This window comes from Lissotriton vulgaris, chromosome 5, assembly GCF_964263255.1.
Source record: "Lissotriton vulgaris chromosome 5, aLisVul1.2, whole genome shotgun sequence".
NCBI lineage: Eukaryota > Metazoa > Chordata > Amphibia > Caudata > Salamandridae > Lissotriton > Lissotriton vulgaris.
This window is the reverse complement of record NC_141693.1, coordinates 250,241,235-250,262,638: the sequence shown is the minus strand read 5'-3', so window position 1 is coordinate 250,262,638 and position 21,404 is coordinate 250,241,235. Positions and strand designations below refer to the sequence as shown.

The 21,404-nt window shown below is 41.6% G+C and overlaps 1 protein-coding gene across 1 annotated transcript in view; it reads left to right on the top strand.

Moving 5' to 3' along the window:
- Positions 1–21,404, top strand: part of CLCN6 (Cl-/H+ antiporter 6) — a 246,608-nt gene that overhangs the window by 94,236 nt on the left and 130,968 nt on the right. The window contains exons 3-6 of the mRNA XM_086921292.1: positions 15,273–15,338; positions 17,967–18,032; positions 18,361–18,427; positions 18,868–18,974. Of these exons, the coding sequence (XP_086777418.1) occupies positions 15,273–15,338; positions 17,967–18,032; positions 18,361–18,427; positions 18,868–18,974 (306 nt within the window). The remainder of the gene's footprint in view (positions 1–15,272; positions 15,339–17,966; positions 18,033–18,360; positions 18,428–18,867; positions 18,975–21,404) is intronic.

Genomic DNA, 21,404 nt, shown 5'->3' with positions numbered 1-21,404 from the left:
TAGTGACTGGTTAGACTGACCGCTTTTAGAAAGTAATATCGACACAAATATGGTTTAAAATCATTTGTGTACCTGATGTGGCAGAGATGTCACTGCCCAATATTAGCATCATGGATTTGATAATCAACAGCTCGTACTGATAAGAACACGAAGGGCGGTGAGTCCCTTTGAAATATTTTTCTTGTGATAATCAAGGTTATTGATATTTAAGTGAGAACAGACATTCACAGTGACAGCAAAATCATTTACAATAAAGGTGATGACATAGGCCTGAGCACCAGGCCCTAAAGTAGGCCCCTGTATGAGTCTAACAGGCTAGACATGGGTACACACAGTAATCAAAACAGCAGGTTGAGCCATTCCCCGTGAAGTATTAGCTGCACTGAAGGGAGGGGCACAGCATCATATTGGCAACAATGGGGTGTTCTCAGCACATACTTGCGAGGAGTAAACACTAGGCCATGTTTATAACCAGGGAAATATGAAGGCCCCACACTTTATGCTGAGGACACATGTAATACATATCAGCGTGATAAGCTGCACAGGACACACTGTAAACATGGCCTCCATTGTGTTTACTTGGGAAGGATGAAGCACAGCGATGACCTCCCAGAGACTTCTTCCAGCAAACCTATGGCTGGCTCATAAGCAAGGCGGGCCGAGAGCTTCCACATAAATACAGCCACACATTAACACACACACCGAAAGGACTGCCCTTCTCAGAAATAGCAGCACAGAGGCTTTCTGAGAATGAGGAAGGTGTCAGCATATGGAAGAGGGGGTGATGGGAGGTGCACTTACAGACCCACAGAACTGGTTACGGAACCAACAGCTGACATTGTGAAGGCACAACATAAAAGCGACCTGGCAGACGGAGGTTGTTCTTGCTATGGGTAGCACTGGGAGGGCGGTGTGACAGGGTAGGGAGGGCTTTGGTGGGCCAGAAGGGAGAACGGGATCAGGGTATGTTGCTCCAGTTGAACTCCAGTTCAATGGTAGTTATGTTTCCTGAAGAAATATGTATATTTAAGTCCAAAAGCATGGAGCCCAGAACCAGCGTACTTTGTGCCTCAGCCAGTCAGCAAGAACTGACTTAAGTGCTGCTGAAGCCATGGCAGCAAAGCTCTTACATATTTAAAAGCCCAACAAGTTTACAGAACAAGGAATAGAAGGATGAGCTAAAGCATATCAAAACAAACCGGTCCCAAGGAAAACCTTAAAAATGTTAAGCCAGTCTTGAGAGCAGTGCGCACGAGAAGCAGCTTACTCCCGAGGACTTATACTTACTGACGGGGCCGGACTGGCCGTAGTGGGCACCGGGCATTTCCCCGGTGGGCCACCAGGGTTAGGGGCCGGTTTTGGGCCACTGGGGGCCGATTTTGTTACAAGGTCATTTTTGCAGCATAGCTGCAATATCAGCTGCTGTAACGAAATCGGCCAAAACCAGCCATGGCAAACAGTTAGGGACAACAACGAAAATAAGCCACAGCAGACAAATCTGAAACCGTTTTCGTGCAAATCAAGTGTATGTAAATGTGAAGCAACAGTGTGAAAACTGAGGGTTGCTACAGTAAGACAAGAGTACCACACGTTTCCAGTTAAAATGTAAGTAGAGGCCAGAAAAGAGACAGTCACATACTCTGACTGATTCCCTGCCCCCCGTTCCAAAGCCCTTCCCTGTGACCACTTACTCTGGCACTAAAAAGTATAGAGGACATCGTTGTTTTTATGTGTTGCAGCAAGCGCTTGACTTAAAGCTCCTAGTTTTGGCAAGCAGCAGATGGGTTTGTTTGGGGTACGGATGAATGCAAGGCTGTTGGAGCAGAAAAGAAAATAACACCCTCCACACCGACACTCCCTCAACTCTACTGATACTGTCATACTGTTCGTGTTCTAGCCCACTCCATTCCCCTTCATCATTAGCACTGTCCCACTCCCATTTTGAAAGTGCTTGAGCATGAAGCAGAGAGACTGTAAAGCTGGCAGACTTAGTTTGGAGTGCGTGCAAATCCTGCATTGCTGATCCCTGGTGAGTTGCACTACTACTGCTGAAACTAGGCCAATGGAGGTACAAATGGGTGAGGCGGACTGGCCTGCAACCTCAGTGACAGAGTCACTGTTGCTCTAAGGTGTGCTGATTTATAGGACTGCCCGCAACACCGGAGGTGAACTTTAGTATGGATTGTGGTGGAAAGACCTTCAAGGTGCTAAGACACCAGGGCTTCTAAGGTCTAGCTAGGGCTTCTAAGGTCTAGCATGAGAATGTGCTCCCTCAGGAGAGTGGTCTGATGGACTGGTCACGAAGGCTGAACCTGGTTGCCCAGTTCCAAATTCAGCAGCTCGGGCCATAGTACCACATCCTCTCCCTCACTGAACACCATACTGCCCCACTGAGAGAAACTCACACTGTCTAAAGCTACAACCCAATTGTGCCTGCTATAAACACCTGGATGCGACTCCATTCAAATTATGCACAAGACCAGAGTAATATGCTGCCTGAAAAAAGTAACAACATCCTGGAAAACCCAAACCCTCATAGAGAATGCAAGATTAGGTAAAGCATGTGAAATGTAAGCAGAACATGATTACCTTAACACTTTTACACCCATTATTCAGAAATCAATGAGTGGTTTTGCCTGAAACGTTAAGCACATGACTACAGGGCCCAGAAAGGACCCGTTTCAATGTCCATTGCTTAAATCCTTACAAAACATAAGTAGTATAGTTTAAAAAGACCACATCCCTGAACAAAGAGCAGCAGTACACATTTTATAAACTAAAAGAAGGAAAAGAGCTGATAAGGATCACATTAAAAGTTTTCCACTCCAGTCATCAACCAGGTATTGCAGTACCTCCAGGAATTGTGCTCTTCCACACCAGGGAAAAACAATGCTGTTCAAAGAATGACGAAAAAAAGAAAGTTACGCTTCACTGGCAAACTCTGTGAAGTGGCACTAATGTGCTTGGATGAGAATAAAACCAATCTGGCCACTTTGCGACCACTCTGTAATGCTTTATTTAGTTATTTATTTTTTTGTATTTTGCACCTATTTTTCTCTTGATCCCGGGGCTGTACTTTGGAACAGAAATATGTAAGAAAAAGAGGACATTTCCAGCAAAAGTGTTTCTTTCATTCTTGGATCCATTTCACAGGGGAAGGAATGAAGGAAAGTAGAGGAAATCGAGGGTGAGATACGTTTATTAAAGCACTGTTTTAGCAAGTGATGAGCTGCGAGAGAGAGACCGAAAGGAAGGGAATAAGAAGAAGAAAGAGTGGGGGCAGCTGACCGCGGCAGAGCAGGAAAAGTGAACACATGACCCACTAAGCTTACTTTAATACACCTGCTGGCACCTAAGGACTCCCACACGCAACAGAATCAGGCTGCAGGGTCGGCCAACCAGCCCTTACCTTGACGTTCCTGACTCCGCCTCTCGCGCTCGAGACCACAGCTCTCGGAGTCTACTACGCAGCCCCGCCAAAAGAAGCAAATGTAGGGATTCAAAGTAAAAACAAAAAAATGATGACAGACCTGCCCCTTGTGAGATCATTGGCCCATTCTCTCTGGGGGCAGGCCAGAAACCAGAAATAGGGCCGTCATAAGTATTGCGTTCGCACTATGAATGATTGATGTCCCTGATTGTTACAGATCATCTGTGTATGTAATGAAATTTGTACTTGTAAAGCGCACTAATACCCCAAATGGGGTGTCCTGGTGCTGTAACACCTACCGCTGTGGAACCCTTCCTGGCTTTTCCCTATGGAATGTTCACTCCCGGGCACCCCCAAGGTGAAGCCAGGCATCCCAGCGCTGTTGGGGCCGTTGTGGAGCTTAAGCAAGCTATGGCCCAGAGTTGCAGAGTGGGACCCATGATTAGAATAGGCACCGAGGCGAGAATTATCAGGTCTGAGGAAATTGAGCCCAAGACCCGCCCAGGCGGGAATTGAACCCTGGTCCCGGGCCAGAACTCTGCATCAGGGTCTCCCACTCTAACCATTGAGCCACGCTTCTCCACTCCATCTGTGCTGCGCAGTGGAAACCACAAATTTTGTGCACACAAGGGCAAATGTTGCCCAACTTTCCGCCGTTTTTGTTGTTGCACAAATGGGAAAAATGTTGCCTTTTTGTGAGGGAAACAGCCCAATCTGGCAACACTGAATGAATCTGTTCACATAGACATGCACTCCAGTCTCGGGGAATCCCTCTGCACCACAAAGGCACATAAAGTGGATGTCTGTTTTGACCACTGGGGCACCGGAAAGTGCACAAAGAACTTGGGAACCCTCAAGGCGGTTCCTGCTTGTGCCCCGGGGGAACGGTGGAGTGCGTGCTCGATTTGGAGTATGAAAATGTCCAGGCACACTTGGATCGGCGAATGATCCCTTTGTTTATTGGGCAGTGCTGGAGAGGCAAAACGAGTAGTTTGGAAGTAGTTAACAAGCAGAACTTGCAGATCTTAGATAAGAGGAGGTCCTTTGACGAGCAGGAAAACAAAAATAAAATAGTCCTCCAAAAGTGTAAGGTAACCGTACTAGGTCGATGCCGCAAGTGGGAGGAAACCAGCAGGGCGGCATCTGAAATAAACAGGCACAGAGCAGCCTGTCAAGTAGTAACACGAACAGAAGTACCGTAGCTCAGTTCCAAGAACAGCAGTGCACAAAGGGACAAAGATCTCAGAAATACACAGTTGCAATGTTTTGGACTCAATTATGCATTATTTGGAATATACATCGCAGATGGAAATGAATACCCTACATTAATAGTGCATTCTGGGACATTTATGCTTTGCAATTATGGGAGTCATGTGGTGCCCTTGTTTGAATAAATAGGCGTGTGATTTTCCTTACAGGCAAGCTGCCTCACCTGTGATCAAGGCTCAATGTGGAGCCGAAACGCGTAAGGGACAGTAATGAGAGCATGCTGCCTTTGTATATTGGAAATAAATGCACTGCTGTTCTTGGAACTGGCCTTCGGTACTTATCAATTCCCTCAGGTCCGGGGAAAGGAGACAGCCACTCCATAATTGTTGCAGGTACATACGATAGTTTATATCAGAAGGCAAACGATAACGCGGTTCCACTCTTCCGACTCTTAGTCATATGACCACAACAATTTATTTCAACCACATAAATGCTACGTCAGGGTGAAGCGGTCAACTCGGCAGACACAGACATAAAGAAAAGATCCTTATTACATTCTCAAGGGCATCCGTAAGAATACAGGAAACATATATAAACAATAAATCGCGAGTAAATGTACATTTTATAAAAGAAAAAATTCAAATCACAGAAAGGAGCTGCACATGGAGAGAAAATGCTGGTAAAAAGTTGCCCAGTGTAATACTTCTCCTGTGTGTTTTGGACCAAGACTCCAGTTCATATAATGCCTTCTGTGGTACCGTGATATTATGCTGTGTGGGCAGGTTAACTGCCAACATGTCGGACACCATGTGTCTTTACTACAGTGCAAAATATGAAAGGCATATTTGAAAAATAAAACTAAAACATATAAAGAAAATACTAATGGCGGACTACAATTTCGGAATGTAAAGCTTGACCCTTTAACCTTATTATTAAAATCGGTTGAATAAATAAATTAAAATCTACTTTTCATTGAGTACTTCAGTATAAGGTGCAATGTGCAAGTGCAAAAAAGTATCCAACAGATCATTCCATCAGTACAGAATTGTGTTCTAAAGTGCTCTAGTGCAAGTAGATAGTTAAAACTTAAGTCCTTTCTTCATTGTCATAAAAGTGATGGTCAACAGGAACCTGCTAATACCAAATACAATAAGTTGTGTATTATCAGTCTTTAGGATACGTAGCATATCGGTATACTTCCTGAGGCCCAATTTCCTCCCCAATGGTTTTATCCATTTTCTTCTAGCATTAAAATAGGTTGGGCAGAAGAAAAGGACTACGTCCTCCAAATCACCCAAGTGGCACATTTTACACATGCTATCTTCTTCGCTTTTCTTAGGCCTTTCCCATTTGGATATAAATGTTCCAACTCAGAGGATACCGTACCTGAGTTTCAGGTAGAGTATTTTCACGAGCGGCGGTTCAATCTGATCTAAAAATGGTTTGAAGCAGGGAGTTGGCTTAAACATTAGAAATTCAGTTGTTAATGAACCATGTCCACAATTCAAGGTGACTTTACATGAAATAAAGTTCCAATAAACATTTTTTTAGTTCCCTTTTGGATTCAACGGTCAGCTCACCAGGATCAGTCCAAAATTTCCTTAGGCACAGATCCAAGAGCCATTTACGGACATTAGCCAACCAAGGGGAACTCACATGGGTATCCAATGCAAGTAATTCTCCCCATACCTGCCTTTGAATGAAAAGTTCCTCAGTAAGAAAAGTATGTAATCCCTGTGCACTCGTAATTCACCTGTTTTGAAAGCAAAAAGTTTATCACAGTTTCACCTCTGCGGTCTGGTCGTCGCACGAAGTCAGGTCGTGCCTTTCAAAATCAATAGCAAGTGTTGAGGGTAGAATGATCTATCCTCGAGGCTGAGCGCAAAATCAACTTGGAAACATCAAGGTTTCTTATCCATCGTTCATCAATTTATTTATCCAATTCCAAATTTTCAACAGAATATTAATTCATCAAGCGTTAACATCGTTTCTTTGTGTGCATAATGAGATTCTTATGTCACAGTGTTGATGTTAAAATATCCTTGCTACTTCACCCAATGCATTTCGGGTCATATACATCTGACCCTTCGTCAGGGGTCTGAAATAAGGGACAAACAGGACCATATTAGTCACTCCTATACAGTATAAAATGCTGAACATCAATATCAATAATATCTGGTCAAGAAACATGCAATGAAAATATGACTGCTGTCCACCTGGAAATGTGCCATAAGATAAACGAAACTGTGCCCTGAGATAAACATAAGTAAGTCATGTCAAGCTGCAAAGCAATATCCAACATTTTAGACCCACTCTATGCTCGATACGTTAACATGATTTCAAGATATGTACACCCTCCCGGTCAGAGCAACGTGCGTGTATTAAAAGACCCAAAACAATATGCCAAGACAAATAATCACAATAATTTGCGTTGATTGACTTACGGAAATACGGACGCCACCGCGCCTCAAAGAGTTTCAATGCTATCGGGACCCATGTACAAACAGGTATGTTATTGGTTGAACAAGAGTCATGTGATCGCGAGTTGAACCAATGGGTGCGCGAGTGTTACCAGAGGCCCCCACCATGTGACATGAGTATAATGAAATCAAAACAAACCGCTGCAGATGATCATTGCGGTGATGCTTTGGATCGGGAACAGCATGATACGAAATCAAATGATACGAAATAAAATAAATTAAATAAAATAATATAACCATGTCATCTTGAGAACAAATATGCTAATACTCAGCTTGAATACATGCAAGTGTAAAATGATGTACAGATTCATCAGAAAGGAACTGCGGGGATCAGAGTCATTCACAAGTCAATGTAGTATATACCAATAGATCATAAAAAGCAGGAGTGTTCCACACGATCATTAAAACCAATCGGATGGTTCAAATTCAATTTTTTGATCCAGAAGAATTCTGCCCTTAGTCTTTGTTTCACAGGGTCCATGTCTTGGCGTGGCGAGATGGTCTCCAGAACCATAAACTTTAATTGTGAGATTTGGTGTCCAGCTACTTTCCAGTGACATGCTAGAGAGGATTTTAAGTTAACCAGCCTAATATTGCTTTTGTGTTCTGTAATGCGAACTTTAATTTTTCTTTCCGTTTGCCCAACGTAAATCTTGCCACATGGGCATTTGATGGCGTAAATACAGTTCGAGGTGTCACAAGTGCTGGTGTGGCATAACTCAATGGGATATCCTTTGGTGGGATGCGTGATAATAGTGCCAGTTATTACGTTGTTACAATGGATACAGTTCAAACATTTTAACATTCCTTTCCATTTGTGTTTCTCCTTTTTTGGCGTGTTCAACAGTTCTTTAAGATTTTTTGATCTTTGAAAAGCGAATGTTACCTTTTCACTGTATAGGTTATTCAAGTCAGGTTCATTTTGAATAAGATGCCAATGTTTATTGATGATGCGTTTTATTTGACATGATTCCGTTGAGTATTTCAATACACACACAGTTTTTTGTTTGATCGTTTTAACTTTAGACTCAAGTAACTTTTCTCTGTTAGTTTTGTTTACTTTATCCAAAGCATTCTGCAAAACATCAGAAGGATAGCCTCTCTTTTCATACTTCCTGGTTTGTGACTGCAGTGCAATTTGTAAATCCTCTGTGTTGGACGTGATCCTTTTAAGTCTGATATATTGTGACGTTGGTAGGTGTTTTTTGAGGGCGTCTGGATGAAAGCTTTGAAATAACAAGCTGGCGTTACGATCTGTGGGCTTATGAAAGACTTTGGTTTTGATGCTATGGTTAGCATTATTTGTACATCCAAGAATGCAATGGTTTCATTGGAACTGGTATATGTGAACTGAATTCTCGGGTTATGCGAATTTAATGAAACAATATTCCTTTCCAATTGTTCCTTAGGTCCTTGCCAAATCAAAAAATATCATTGATGAAGCGTTTGAACAATATTAGTCCTTTTGTCCAGTTTCTATTGCTCAAAATGTGCTCTGTCTCGAATTTGTTCATGAAAATATTCGCGTATGAGGGGGCCCCCCCAAAACCCATAGATGTTCCATTGGATTGATTAAAAAATTTCCCATTCCATTCGAAATAACTGTGGTACAATGAAAATTGCATTAATTCCAAAATCAAAATTTGTTGGTACTCTCCCAGATCGCTATTCAATAGACTCCATTCTAGTGCTTCAATACCCTCCTTATGAGGGATGGATGTGTACAACGCGATAACGTCAATGGTACATAACCAATATACCTCTCCTGGTTGTAGAATTAAAGTTTTCAGCATGTTCAAAAAGGCCGTGGTGTCTTTGATGTACGTTTCGCTGGTTTGAACTAAGGGTTGTAGAAATTTATCGATGAATTTACCGATAGGTTCCGAGATGGACCCGCACGCCGAAACAATGGGTCTGAATGGCGGGTTTGTGAGACTTTTATGAATCTTCGGCAACATGTATAGCTGCGGTCTTCTTGGAAATTTTAAGTTGAAGAATGCGTGAGTTTTTTGACTGATCCATTTAATTGACAAGGCATGATCTAGTATATGTTGTAAGACCTGTTGGTACTCTCGTGTGGGATCTCCTTCTAATTGAAGATCAATGTCGCCGTTGTTCACGTGGTAAGTAACACTTCTATTGTAAAATTCAGTGTCCATGACTATAAGGGCACCGCCCTTATCTGCTTTTTGAAAAGTAAGGCTTTGGTCTTGACTCAAATTCTTAAGTGTATTCCACTCTTTAGATGTTAGATTGGTTTTTTGGGGTTTCTTGAAAGAAATTCTTTGTACTTCCGACATCACTGTTCTTTCAAATGCTTCGATTGTTTTGTGCGATGTGGGTGCACAGAATGTACTTGGAGGTTTGAAATCTTGATCCCATGTTGATGGTGTTTGCGTTTGATCCATATCCTTAAAGAAATGTCTGAGTTTGAAATTTCAGAAAAATTTAAACAATGCAATTTCTGTCTCTCCTATGTTTGATCTGTAAGTAGGTATGAATGTTATCCCTTTGTTTAAAAGATCAATGTGTGACTTGGTTAATTGTTTGGATGAGATATTTATTACTAAGTTGTTTTCTGCATCTGGCTCCTGGTCCTTTTGGCTATCTCCTCTTCGTTTTCTTTTCGACCTTCTGATTCTTTGTCTGTTATCGGTGGAGCATTGGATGCCGGGCTTATGTCTAAAAAAGACGGTTGTTGTGAACTGGTTTGACTCGTTGATGGTTTAGTTATCTGTTTGGTGATGGTGCTGATTGGTGGCCTTGTTGGTGCAATGTCTGAATCCGACACAACGCTTTCCTGTGAAGATGTTGTTTGAGGTTTGAGTGGATTGTTGTGGTTGCTGTGGTTGCCATTTTTTCTGGTTATAGATTTCAGCCCAAGTATAAACTTCTTCGAGCTTATAGTCCAAAGTATCACGTCGGTACTTGCATACCTTTCTTTCATTCACCTCTTTAGCGTATCTGTCTAATTTTTGATTGATATCTTCCAGTGTTTTCTCAAGATCAGGAATTTTATTCATTTCTGTTTTTAGAGTGTTTATTTCTTCCTCAATCTCCAAAAGTGCCTTAGATAGTTCCTCCACTATCAATAAGATGAGGTCCAACGAACATTTATTTAATATTTGGTACCATTTTTCGAGAAATTTCTTATTGTTCTTACATAACATTGGCCTGAGAGCTATCCTGAGTCCCCTGGGAATTCTCTGATTTTTATGGTAATGAATGAGCGTGGTTGCATGCAACCTTTGATTTATTTCCTTCTTACTTATGTATTCAAACTGTCTCAGTAATTGTGCTGTGGTTGTTTTCTGAGGAGTGATTCGTCTGGTCTCCTGTATGAGCCCATAGATTTCTTGAGCTGCCTCTGTTGTGTAGCCTAAGGTTTCGGCTTTGTTAGCAGTTAAGAGTGCTATGTCATCGAGCTGCATGTTTCAAGTTGCGGTGCAGTCGGGGATAGGGTTGACTAGAGTGATCAACTGGAAAAGTATGTAATCCCTGTGCACTCGTAATTCACCTGTTTTGAAAGCAAAAAGTTTATCACAGTTTCACCTCTGCGCTCTGGTCGTCTCATTATGCACACAAAGAAACGATGTTAACGCTTGATGAATTAATATTCTGTTGAAAATTTGGAATTGGATAAATAAATTGATGAACGATGGATAAGAAACCTTGATGTTTCCAAGTTGATTTTGCGCTCAGCCTCGAGGATAGATCATTCTACCCTCAACACTTGCTAAAGTTCCTCAGTAACCCATATCCTTATCCAGTAAGATAGTGTCATCCAAACCGCCCTGTGTTCAATGCGTTTTAGCCCCAAATCATAGGTATAAGGAATCAGTGGGGTATTTTGGATAAGGGGGACCATTGCTCTTAAAGCCCTGTTTTCTCCCACAGTTAATATAGAGAGTTGCTCTCCTCCCCACAATTCAGAGCCATACAAAGCGGCGGTTCATACATAGATTCCATAATACAAAGATAATTCTAAAGACAGTCATCTGGCTGACTGCATGTGGAGAGGAACGCGGGGGCTGGAGGGAGGGTAAGTGGGGGGGCAAAGGGGCGAAGAACAGTAAAGTCCTCAAACATCGCTCATAGGTGTGATGGAGTTCCTCATTATTAGTCCTCCAATCTGGGATCAAACCCCTTGCTTGCAGAATAAATCTAGACTTGAGTCTACATAGGGTGGCAACTCTGTTGCCCTCTCTAAGTTGTTTGAGAACAGTGTCAAGGCCAAAAAACTTGGTCCAATCCGTCTGATGTGATTCCCTAAAATGACTTGCTGTACTGTAGTTGAGGTCATTGTTGGTGATGGCCCTCCAATGTTCTAGAATTCTTTTCTGGACCTGAAAGGGTGTAACAAATACCAGAAAATACGTTTTGCACATAATCAGTTTTGGAATCCGCAAATTCGTATTGACTCTCTCAAGTTTCACCTCTTGTATATTGCTGCTGTACCAGTATGCTTTGCAAGACCCACCAAGTTTAGGACCTTTCATTTGCCATCGCCAATTGGTGTTTTTAGGTCTCCAATGGCTTTGAACTAGCATATTTCTGAGGGCTACGTTTAGTTTGTATTTGACGCTTGGTGTTCTCCCTATTGTAGTTTGGAGGATATTATCCTGCATCAAAATCCCCCCCATCTTCTCTGTAATATGCCTCTAAAGTTTCCCAGCTTGGTTGGTGTATTGGGTAATGAAGCGAATGCCTTTTCTTTTCTCTTTATATTTAATTATTGGGGGATGGAATTGGCAATATTGAGTTTCTTTAGTGGATAGTCAATCACTCAAAATCTGTCAATCATTTCTGATCTGGTCCTCCGGTAGCTCAAGTCTGAACTTTTTCCTGGCTGAATTTGCTGTACGGAATGCTCCATCAGAAGCTGGAGGGATGGCAACTAGCTGAGTGTAAAACCAAGTTACCTGCAGTGGGTTTCCTAAAGAGTTCAGTTTGTAAACTACCCTCCGAGATGCTGACACTCGTGTCTACAAAGTCAGTGGTTTTCCGACTGTGGTGCATTGTGAATTTTAGATTCACATCATTAATATTCAACTTTTGTACAAACACATTCAAGTCCTTCTCATCCCCATCCCAAACTAAGAAGAAGTTCTCAGCCTACTCACCCAGGTCGATGCCCCAGATCACCTGTTCCTCCCACCAGCCCATCGCTAAGTTAGTGTAACTGAGGACAAGAAAAGGTGCCCATCGCAGTGCGTATAGCGTTTTCTAAAATAAAACAAATTTACTTGTAAACATAGATCAATCATTTTCAATAGAACGTAGTGTTTGCATGCTTTCAGACCATCCTGATGTCTGATACTCGTATACAAACTTTCAACATCTAAACAAACTAACCAACATTATTTGCCCCAGAATACGTTGTGAATCTTTTGTAGAAAGTCTTTAGTGTCTCTCACTTAAGAATTAAGGCGCTGCACATGTGAAAAGAAAATGGTCAGTAAAAATCCACATGCTCTCAAAGAGGGTATTCTTAGAGGAGTCAATTGTTCATGCCAGAGGGTTGGTTAGACATTTGTGAACCTTAGGTAACAGACACAGTGTAGGTATAGATGGTGTGGTGTTTTTTAGAAAATATAGGGCCCGATTAGGATGGCGGACAGACCAGCGTCCGTCCGCCACCCCGAGGTGGAGGGACCGTCCGCAGGGGGTGCGACGTTCCCTTCCTCGGAATTAGGATGTGACCGCCACCCTGGCGGTCACATCCCCTATATTTAACATTGCGGCGGATGCTTCAAGCAGCACCCGCTGCAAGGTTAAATATGCATTTTCCTTTGCATGCACGAAGCAGCAGGCACCGCGTGGTGCCTGCCACTTCGTGCATGCAAAGGCAGGGGGGTACCATAGATACCCCCATGTGCACCCCCCACCCCCCAACACCCCTGGGGGCCCACAACGGGCCCCCATACTCAAACTCCACATGCTTTTCTACGGCGAAAAACCCGCCGTGGAAAAGCATGTCTCCGCCGGCATCCTAATATGGCTGGCGGTGTCTGATAGACACCGCCACCATATTAGAGCTTTTCCGCCGCGGTCGAAAAGCGACCGCGGCGGAAAAGCGGCTGTCGGAAAAATGACCCCCCAGCCATCCTAATCTGGCGGGGCGTCTTTTGTGTGTCCACCGCGGGGAATCCGCATCCTCTGGGCCAGCGGTGGCTTCCGGAGGACGCGGATTCACCACGATCCTAATCGGGCCCATAGTTCGTTCCACGTCAAAAGTTGATTGTTATACCAGCCCTGTAATGTATAATGATCTTTTTGTAAAATAATTATGTAGTTTGTTTCGACCCGGATGTAACCGGTATATGTGTGTGCATAAACTAAAGTGTGTACAAGAGGTCGTGGATGCTCAACCTAAAAATTATAATCTGGCCTGTATGCTTGCAAAACCTGCTTGCAGAACTTGGGTCTAGGTGCAGATCACCATCATCGTATGCAAATGGTGGATGAGTTCAGCAGGAAAGGTCAATATCACCTTCATGAATCTCTAACCTTTTAGGCTTGAAGTGGTAATTAGAGATGTACAATAAAATATCATCATATATTGCACACCCATATATGTAGAGTCAAGATTTTAAATTGCACTTTTGATCATGGAAAACCTGCCAGTATAGCATACATCGTACATTTAAGTTGGAGCCGAATGGGTTTTTCGGGATGTGCCAACATTCAAAAGTAGGTATGATAAATATATATATTTTTATTTTTTATTTTGTCAGACAGATAAGAGTTAAGCATATATAGACGTGCAATGCAGAGTAGATAGCAGCACTGATAGCACACTTGGAGGATTCCTCAATAACAGACGATATCATATAATCATGGCACATACCTTACAAAAATATTATGCGACTACAGAGACATCAAAATAGTCAACAGAGCAGTGGCCGTCAAGGTTAGGAAAAAAATAAAACCCACACAGGCAGATCAATCCAAGGGTATTGTAGCATCTTAGTTAAGGAGAGAGTTAACAATTAGTCACCAAATTAAGGAGCCCACAATAAGGATCTGCATTACCAATGGGAGGGTGTCGTACATATAGTATCTAATGATGACACAACTATTGGGATGTTTCCTGAGAGCTAGCAGTCGTTGGTGGCCCATACAGTAAGGAAAATGTGTTGGTGATCCCCCGTTTGGGCCATAGACGGCCACTAAGGTGACCTGTGTTGTCATGAGATATCCTGTGACAATAATAAAGCGCACCTCGGGGTCCATTTGCGTGAGCGTCGTGGACCATCCTAGTCCTCTCCTAATCAATTATTCTCCCCTGGCATAACTGGAGTATGGAGCCGAATGTATCTCCCCCAGTATCCATGTTTCATCTTTGGATCAGCAGTGTGCTTCAAGTGGGTCTCTTGGAGAAAGCATACATCAATACGGTGCCTGCGCAAGTATGTATGTATGTATCAACCTTGCTTTCCGAAAGTCGTTGAGCCCTGTCGCGTTCCACGTAAGGAACCTAGTTTCAGTCATGATAAAGCTGTGGAAGGTGAGCGGCGTGCGTCAGGTCTGAGAAAGAGAGGTTGTGTTATGTCAATAAAGAAGGTGTAAGATATCCGCGTCACCATAATTGATAAACAGAAAAGTGAAGATATCCCTGCAATGTTGGAACCACAAATGCTATACCACTTATGCAAGTGCAGTGCAATCAATAAGCTTGTGTCTGTGGATGCTTTGAAGCCCCATTGCCCACCCCCCTCCCACTACAACCTCCCAATTAGGTCGAGACTTGAACCATCCACCCTCCTTGAATTACCCCATAACCAAAGACATGGCAGATCTCCCTGTGGGGGCCTGGAACAATGGCTTAAACCTCCCACCTGGCAGGGTGGCCCGGCTTGTGCGTGAATAAAGCAGATCCTGTTTAGTAAACACTGAGAAATAAAGTGAACCATAAGACTAATAATGGTCTTTGTTTGGCCAGTAATACAGCAAGTATAGTAATGTGATATGAGGGGGGCCAAAGTCTCAACTAGAAACTCATGCTTCTTTTGTTTATTCCTGGGGAATGAGTTGACTATTACTCTTCAAATAATCCAACTTCCTTTATCAGGTTTCTTTTATGTTCTCATTTCCTGTTTGATCAACCTTTTCGTCTTTTGAGTTCTTCTTGTTTTCTTCTTCTTTGCCAGAGTTTGGATTATGACAGATGTATCAATGACCCGTACCTGGAGGTTCTGGAGAGCCTGGACCGAAAGGTAGGAGGATTTCTTTACCAGCTATAAAATATTCCAGACTTTTTATTCTACACACTAGAATTTGATTTATCTGTGTTACCGGTGTTCGACAGCTGTTGCCTGCAAAGATGGCGAAAAATTTTGAAAGGCAGTACTAACACCTAGAAATAGGAATAGAGGCAACAGCGAATGGGGGGCTTTATTCAACCTACCTGGCCATCTACTGCAGACATTAGGCTCTACTACTCTAACATGGATTACGAGATACAATCAACCTATGAGAGTATTTAGAATGAGTATTTGAACACAATCCTTTTAACTTTGACCCCTTTGACTACCGGCACACTTAACTGAGTATACATATTCCAATGATAGTATGTGCTTGCATCGTCAGTTTGTTGTACCATTAGGCCCAGAAAAACGATGCTTCTGCATTATTTTTTACCAACTCTTTGTTCATTAGTTTTATGATAATCAAAAACAATAATTGACAAAGCCATAGCTCTGGTCTTGGCAAGCTGGTTATATAAAACAAAATTGCCCACATGATGCAGTTTGATATTCAGGGGTTGACTATGAACAGTAATGCAGGTACATTGACAAAAGAACAGAAAGAAGCTGCATTGTACACGTGCATTTTCTGAGTTCATGGTACTTTCCATCACCGTGACCTCACCCTGCAAGATGTAAGAGGGGCTAGAAGTACAAGAAGAAAGCGCCATCCTTGCACAAGATGGTCACATCCATGCATAGCCAATAAATTGCAGTCATTGCGCAAAGAGTATCTAGTCTACCTGCATGAATTACCTCGGTTGTTCAGGGGGGCAAAGGTCCAAATCACCATTCTGAAATTCAGATAATCATACATCCTTACGGTTTTATACAGTGACTCATAATATCATTCGCCATCACTTCTTTATTTCTCGACTTTTTTTCATATTCAGAAACCATAGAGCCACCAGTGCAGTTGTGCTTTTAGGTTTCTATTCAAAACAGAACAGCAAAACTCAAGGTCCTTTCTAAACAGTGACTAAAGAGATGCCAGCTTTATAACCACCTCTCAATTACACCGGAGGTTTTCTGCTGTACACCTCCTTTCCTCCACTCAATCTGGAGCATCCAGGTTTTACTAGGAATACTGAAGGCATAACCCTGCAATCCTATTTTGGGTGCCCAGTAAAGGTTTAGTTATTGTAGTTGCATTTTCCATTCATACCTATGCACAAAGGCTTCGCTTATTCCAACAGGATGCGTCTGCTCTCTTTGAAAACTTCAGAAACTTAGAAGTATCCCTTTTTTTTTGCTGATTGCCTGAACATGGTAATCATTTACAGACTTCAGTGATATTCCACTGCCTCTCACACTCTCGACTTGCTCCTTTCAACAAGTGGTAAGATCTAAATGTGTCCTTGTGCTCCAGGCAAACTAATTTCCAATAGAGCTTTTTGAACCCCAAGCAAACAACTGCAGGCTCAAACATTCATCTTTAAAGCAATAACTGTGCATTAAGAAATATTTTCTGACATGAAGGTTACTGCCTTTTTGTGTCGGAAAACATTAAACAAGGCTACCCTCACTTCGTTTAGATGTCATCTAACATAGATTAAACACAGCTACACCACTGTTCCTCAGACGTATATCTCAGACGATGAAGAGCTAATGCATATTCCTTATCTTGCTATCACCGCTGTGGGTCAGCAGTGGCATTTCACGGCTGTAGCTTTGTGCTCCTGGTGCCAGTGGAGTCCAAAGTTCATAGATTGACCAACCTCACCAAGTTGTTGAATCTGTGGCTTGGTAGTTTTGTATTGTCCGGCTTTATATCTACTAGAGTAATTACTCTTATAGTCTTTCTATTTTCAGAATTCTCTACAGTTAACATTTCTTTTCTCAGAATATTTACCTTTTGCAAGCATTGAAGTATTTTGTCTCCGCAAAATGATAAGCTTCTAATTCTGCCCAAAAGGTAGTATTAAGATAGCACCTTCTCTTCCAGGGTTCTAGTTGAGGGTGGCATTACAAATTCATGTTCTCTCCCATTGCTGTAAGCATGGAGGTGGTATTAAAGGAGGACCTTCTGGTCCAGTCTTGCCTTTGTGGGTAGCATTAAGGAGGAGCTGCTCTCCCAGTGTTTCCAGTGATTGACATATTAATTGAAATTGTGTTATTCTGTATCTGTCACTCCTGGGCAATGTTAAAGGAGATACTGTACCTCCAGTGCTTTCACCAGCAGTAGTATTAAGGCGGGTGTGATCCACATATGCTGGTCACTAGAGAAAGTATTAAGAGACGTGATACTGTTTTGAGTACTGTTACTCTAGGCAGTATTAAATCACATGCTAACTATCCTTCTTTTGCTGTCACTGCAGCCAATTTCAAGGAAGGTGACGTCCTTCTGGTGTCAACACATTGCAGTAGCCGGAGAGGTGCTGTCCACCCAGGATTACTAATAATAAGAGCGGCTATTGCCCGGTGGCAATTTGGGTGTACTGCCCTTCCAGTCTTATCTCTGTAGGGAGTGTTAATAGGCGTTCCCTTCTTCCAATGCTCCCAGATTAGCTTTTTCACATATACTTTTCTACAATTCAATCTATTTTTCCTACACTTTCATTGAATGTTTTCCCAAGGTCTTGTGTTTTTCCTCTACAGAAAGCTCGGAAGTACGAAGCCATCAAATGGTTCATGGTTTTTGGTATTGGAGTGTGCACTGGATTGGTATGTGATTTCCACCTGGTTTGTTTTTCCTAGGGGACAGTGGGATGGCTATGATCTGGACCAGACAATGAAAGTGAAATTATTGGGTGCATGTCAGTTTATAACAGTCCATAATTATCTAAGTTCCCATGCTTCATGGCAGTTTGATAATGGTAATTTCCCATGTTTCCAAAGTGTGCGGACAACCATGAACGCATGCAGATGCACCATGATTGAGAGATTCTCTCAAATAAATGTACAGTTTGGCATTTTTTTGTTGTACTTTTTTTTGTAATGTTGTTTCACCAATCCTGCTCTATGTTAACCCATGTTTTTTTTACTTCTGCAGGTTGGGTTGTTTGTGGATTTCTTTGTGCGACTCTTTTCTGGGCTAAAATTTAGGCTGGTTCAGAGCTGTATCCTTTTTTGATGCAATAGTTAAGACACTTTTCAAACATATGGTGAAGAGCAGTAGGCGATGTTGATAAATGCAGTGGGACTGTGGGTTGGATGAGATGTAGAATGTTCCAGTACAATGGGAATGAGAACGTAATATGCAATTGGTGGTGGGAAGCAGAGGGTTAGTCTGAATACTCATTTTTTAAGACTGGAACAGAGAGAAGGGAGCCTTTGTAAATGATGACGAGCAATGTGTTTATGGGCGAGAAAGATGGGGTAAGAGCCATGACTGTTGCAAGAACATAGATATTTGAGCAGAGGGAGAAGGGATGAGGTACCTGATGTTTTCAGAGCAGTGCTGCCATAATAGACAATTGTAATCATCTTTCAGAGATGCAGGCATGTTAATACTCATACTACAGACTTGAAAATTAATTTCTTTGACTGTGTCCTGCAGCTGTGGAGGAATGTAGTGAGAAGGGATGTCTGGCCTTGTCTCTTCTGGAGTTGCTGGGTTTCAACCTTACCTTTGTCTTCTTTGCCAGCCTGTTTGTCCTGATCCAGGTGACAAGGGTTGCTTTTTCTGTTGGGCACACACACTTATGACTTTTTATACGATGCAGATAACCTAATTGCTGTTCATGGATGGATTTTTCTCAGCATTCAGTATTATGGAGTGTCTTATTGTAGTTGAATCTACAACGTTTCAGCTTGTTTTGTCTATAATCTAGATGGTGTGCCACTATTGCATTTGCTGTAAATAACCACCACTGCTTAACTGCGGTCTAACTGATGTTTGTACTCCACATTGAAAGACAAAAATGAAGTGAGTCCTAGATAATTAAATACGAAATGTTACTGACTTTACCCATGCAGACTTTTTCAAAACATTTACCAAAGATATTAAAGTAACACTCGCTCAATTGTTTAATCACATTCCAGCCGGGTGAAAAAATCCTAGCTACTCCAACAAAGGTACCTGGATATATTTTTTTTTTCCCAAAAACAGTAAGGATTCCCCAGACGCCAATTTGTACCATTCAATTACGTCATTAAATAATAGCTCTAAAATATTCACCAAAATTCCGACTTGACGAATAGCTGTACGTGATTTAGCTTTAAATCATAAAGATCAAAATGGTTTAATTCCTTGGAGGGAACTCTATATATAAATAACCACTTTATCACTAAAGTAATTGACTACATCTTAATAAGGCAGATCTCTGCTGCTATTGTTCGTGTAAGCAGAAAAACACTTCGATCTGGTTAATTTGAATTATCTCATTGAAGTATAAAAAACTATGCGACTCCCTTCCCAAATAACCAAACACATTACATTGCTTTATAAAGGATCAATGGCAAGGTAAGTCACCATTAGCACTTTCTCCATTAAACGTATGCAAGCCAGGGATCCCCGATGTTGCCTATACTTTTTGCTATGTTCATAGAGCCACTGGCTAGTGGAATTATGCAAAATCATAATCATGTCTATCCATCCCACTTTACCCAAAATAAAACTATATGCAAATGATGTGCTGTTAAGATTGTACACTCAACAGATCAAAAGACAGCTAGCTTTGACATATTAGCTGCATTTATGGAAATTGGAGGGTACAAATTACACATCCAATATAGAGATCCTACTGTTCAATGCTAAGAGCTAAGATTTGCCAAATTAATGTCAAGTCAGCTGTGATAAAAATGCAAAAAGGTACCGAAGTACCAAAGTTTCAGAAAGCTATGAAGACTTTTGCGATCTGAACTATGCTAGCTTTACAAAAAAAGATTGAAGAACTTTTAAATAGATGGAATGTTTTTCCAATTATGTTAATAGCTAGACTGTTGCTAATAATAAATGAACATACTGACCCTCTGTTTATTCTACTTTACCACTCTACTATAAATCTAATACAACAAATTCTTCCAAAAATTAGAAAGCATAACTAACTCCTTCATATGGAAAAGTAAGTATAAGTAATCAAGTATAAGTGTCAAGGAGCTAAACTTGCCCATTGAAAAGGGTGGACTAGCACTTCCTGAATTTCGGCATTACTATATGCCAACTAACATTATAAATCTAACGAAGAGAAACAAGTTGAATTGAGAACTATTTTCTTATTTAGACCATTGGGCTCTACAAGCACATAGCTTTAATAGAGCCCAAAAAATACCCCTTTTATCCCAGACTAGTAAGATATCGGACATTGAAAAGCTTACATACAAGATATGCACAAGTGAGCAGATGCCACATATACATGTCAAACTATCAATAGGCAGGGTTTGCAGTAATCTGTATGACAATGAGATTAACCAATGGAATCAAATCAATATGGGCAATATATGTGATTAGTTTATCAATGGCAAATTATTTCAAGTGGGACTGAATAGGTAATACAATTACATCCCGGGAAGGCTGGTACTGATTTTGTTATATGAACATTGTTACAATAATAAAGAGCTTCCTGGGGACAGAGGTCATGCAGTATTATATAAACTTTATTTACAACAAAATCCAAATCTGGAGGGGTTCCAGAATGGGTACCATACCATTCTTGTACCAATCCTAAACAAGAAGCAATGATAGATGCATTACTGGACTGGTGGAAAGTATGGCGAGCTAAACATAGAACTATAGTAGTAAGTATCATTCTACAATCACATAGCTTTAATAAGACCACATTTTAACAGAATGCAGCTAAATACACAGTGGCTCCTCTGTTCTACATGGGAAATCCTAATTCATTATAACTTTAGTATTTCTAAACACTATCCAAGAGGTAATGGCATAGGCACATGTGATCACCTGTTTTTTAATTGTTGACCACTAGGTGGTTATACCATGCACAGAGTCCAAAGATTCCTCAAAAGTATACAGGGCTCAGTGCAAGCCCAAGATGCTCTATTAGTGGCAGTGTGGTTGAGAAGCCTTAGGCCTAACACATAGGAGTGTAAGGCGTTTATTGCGCACACATAACCAATAACTGACACGACACA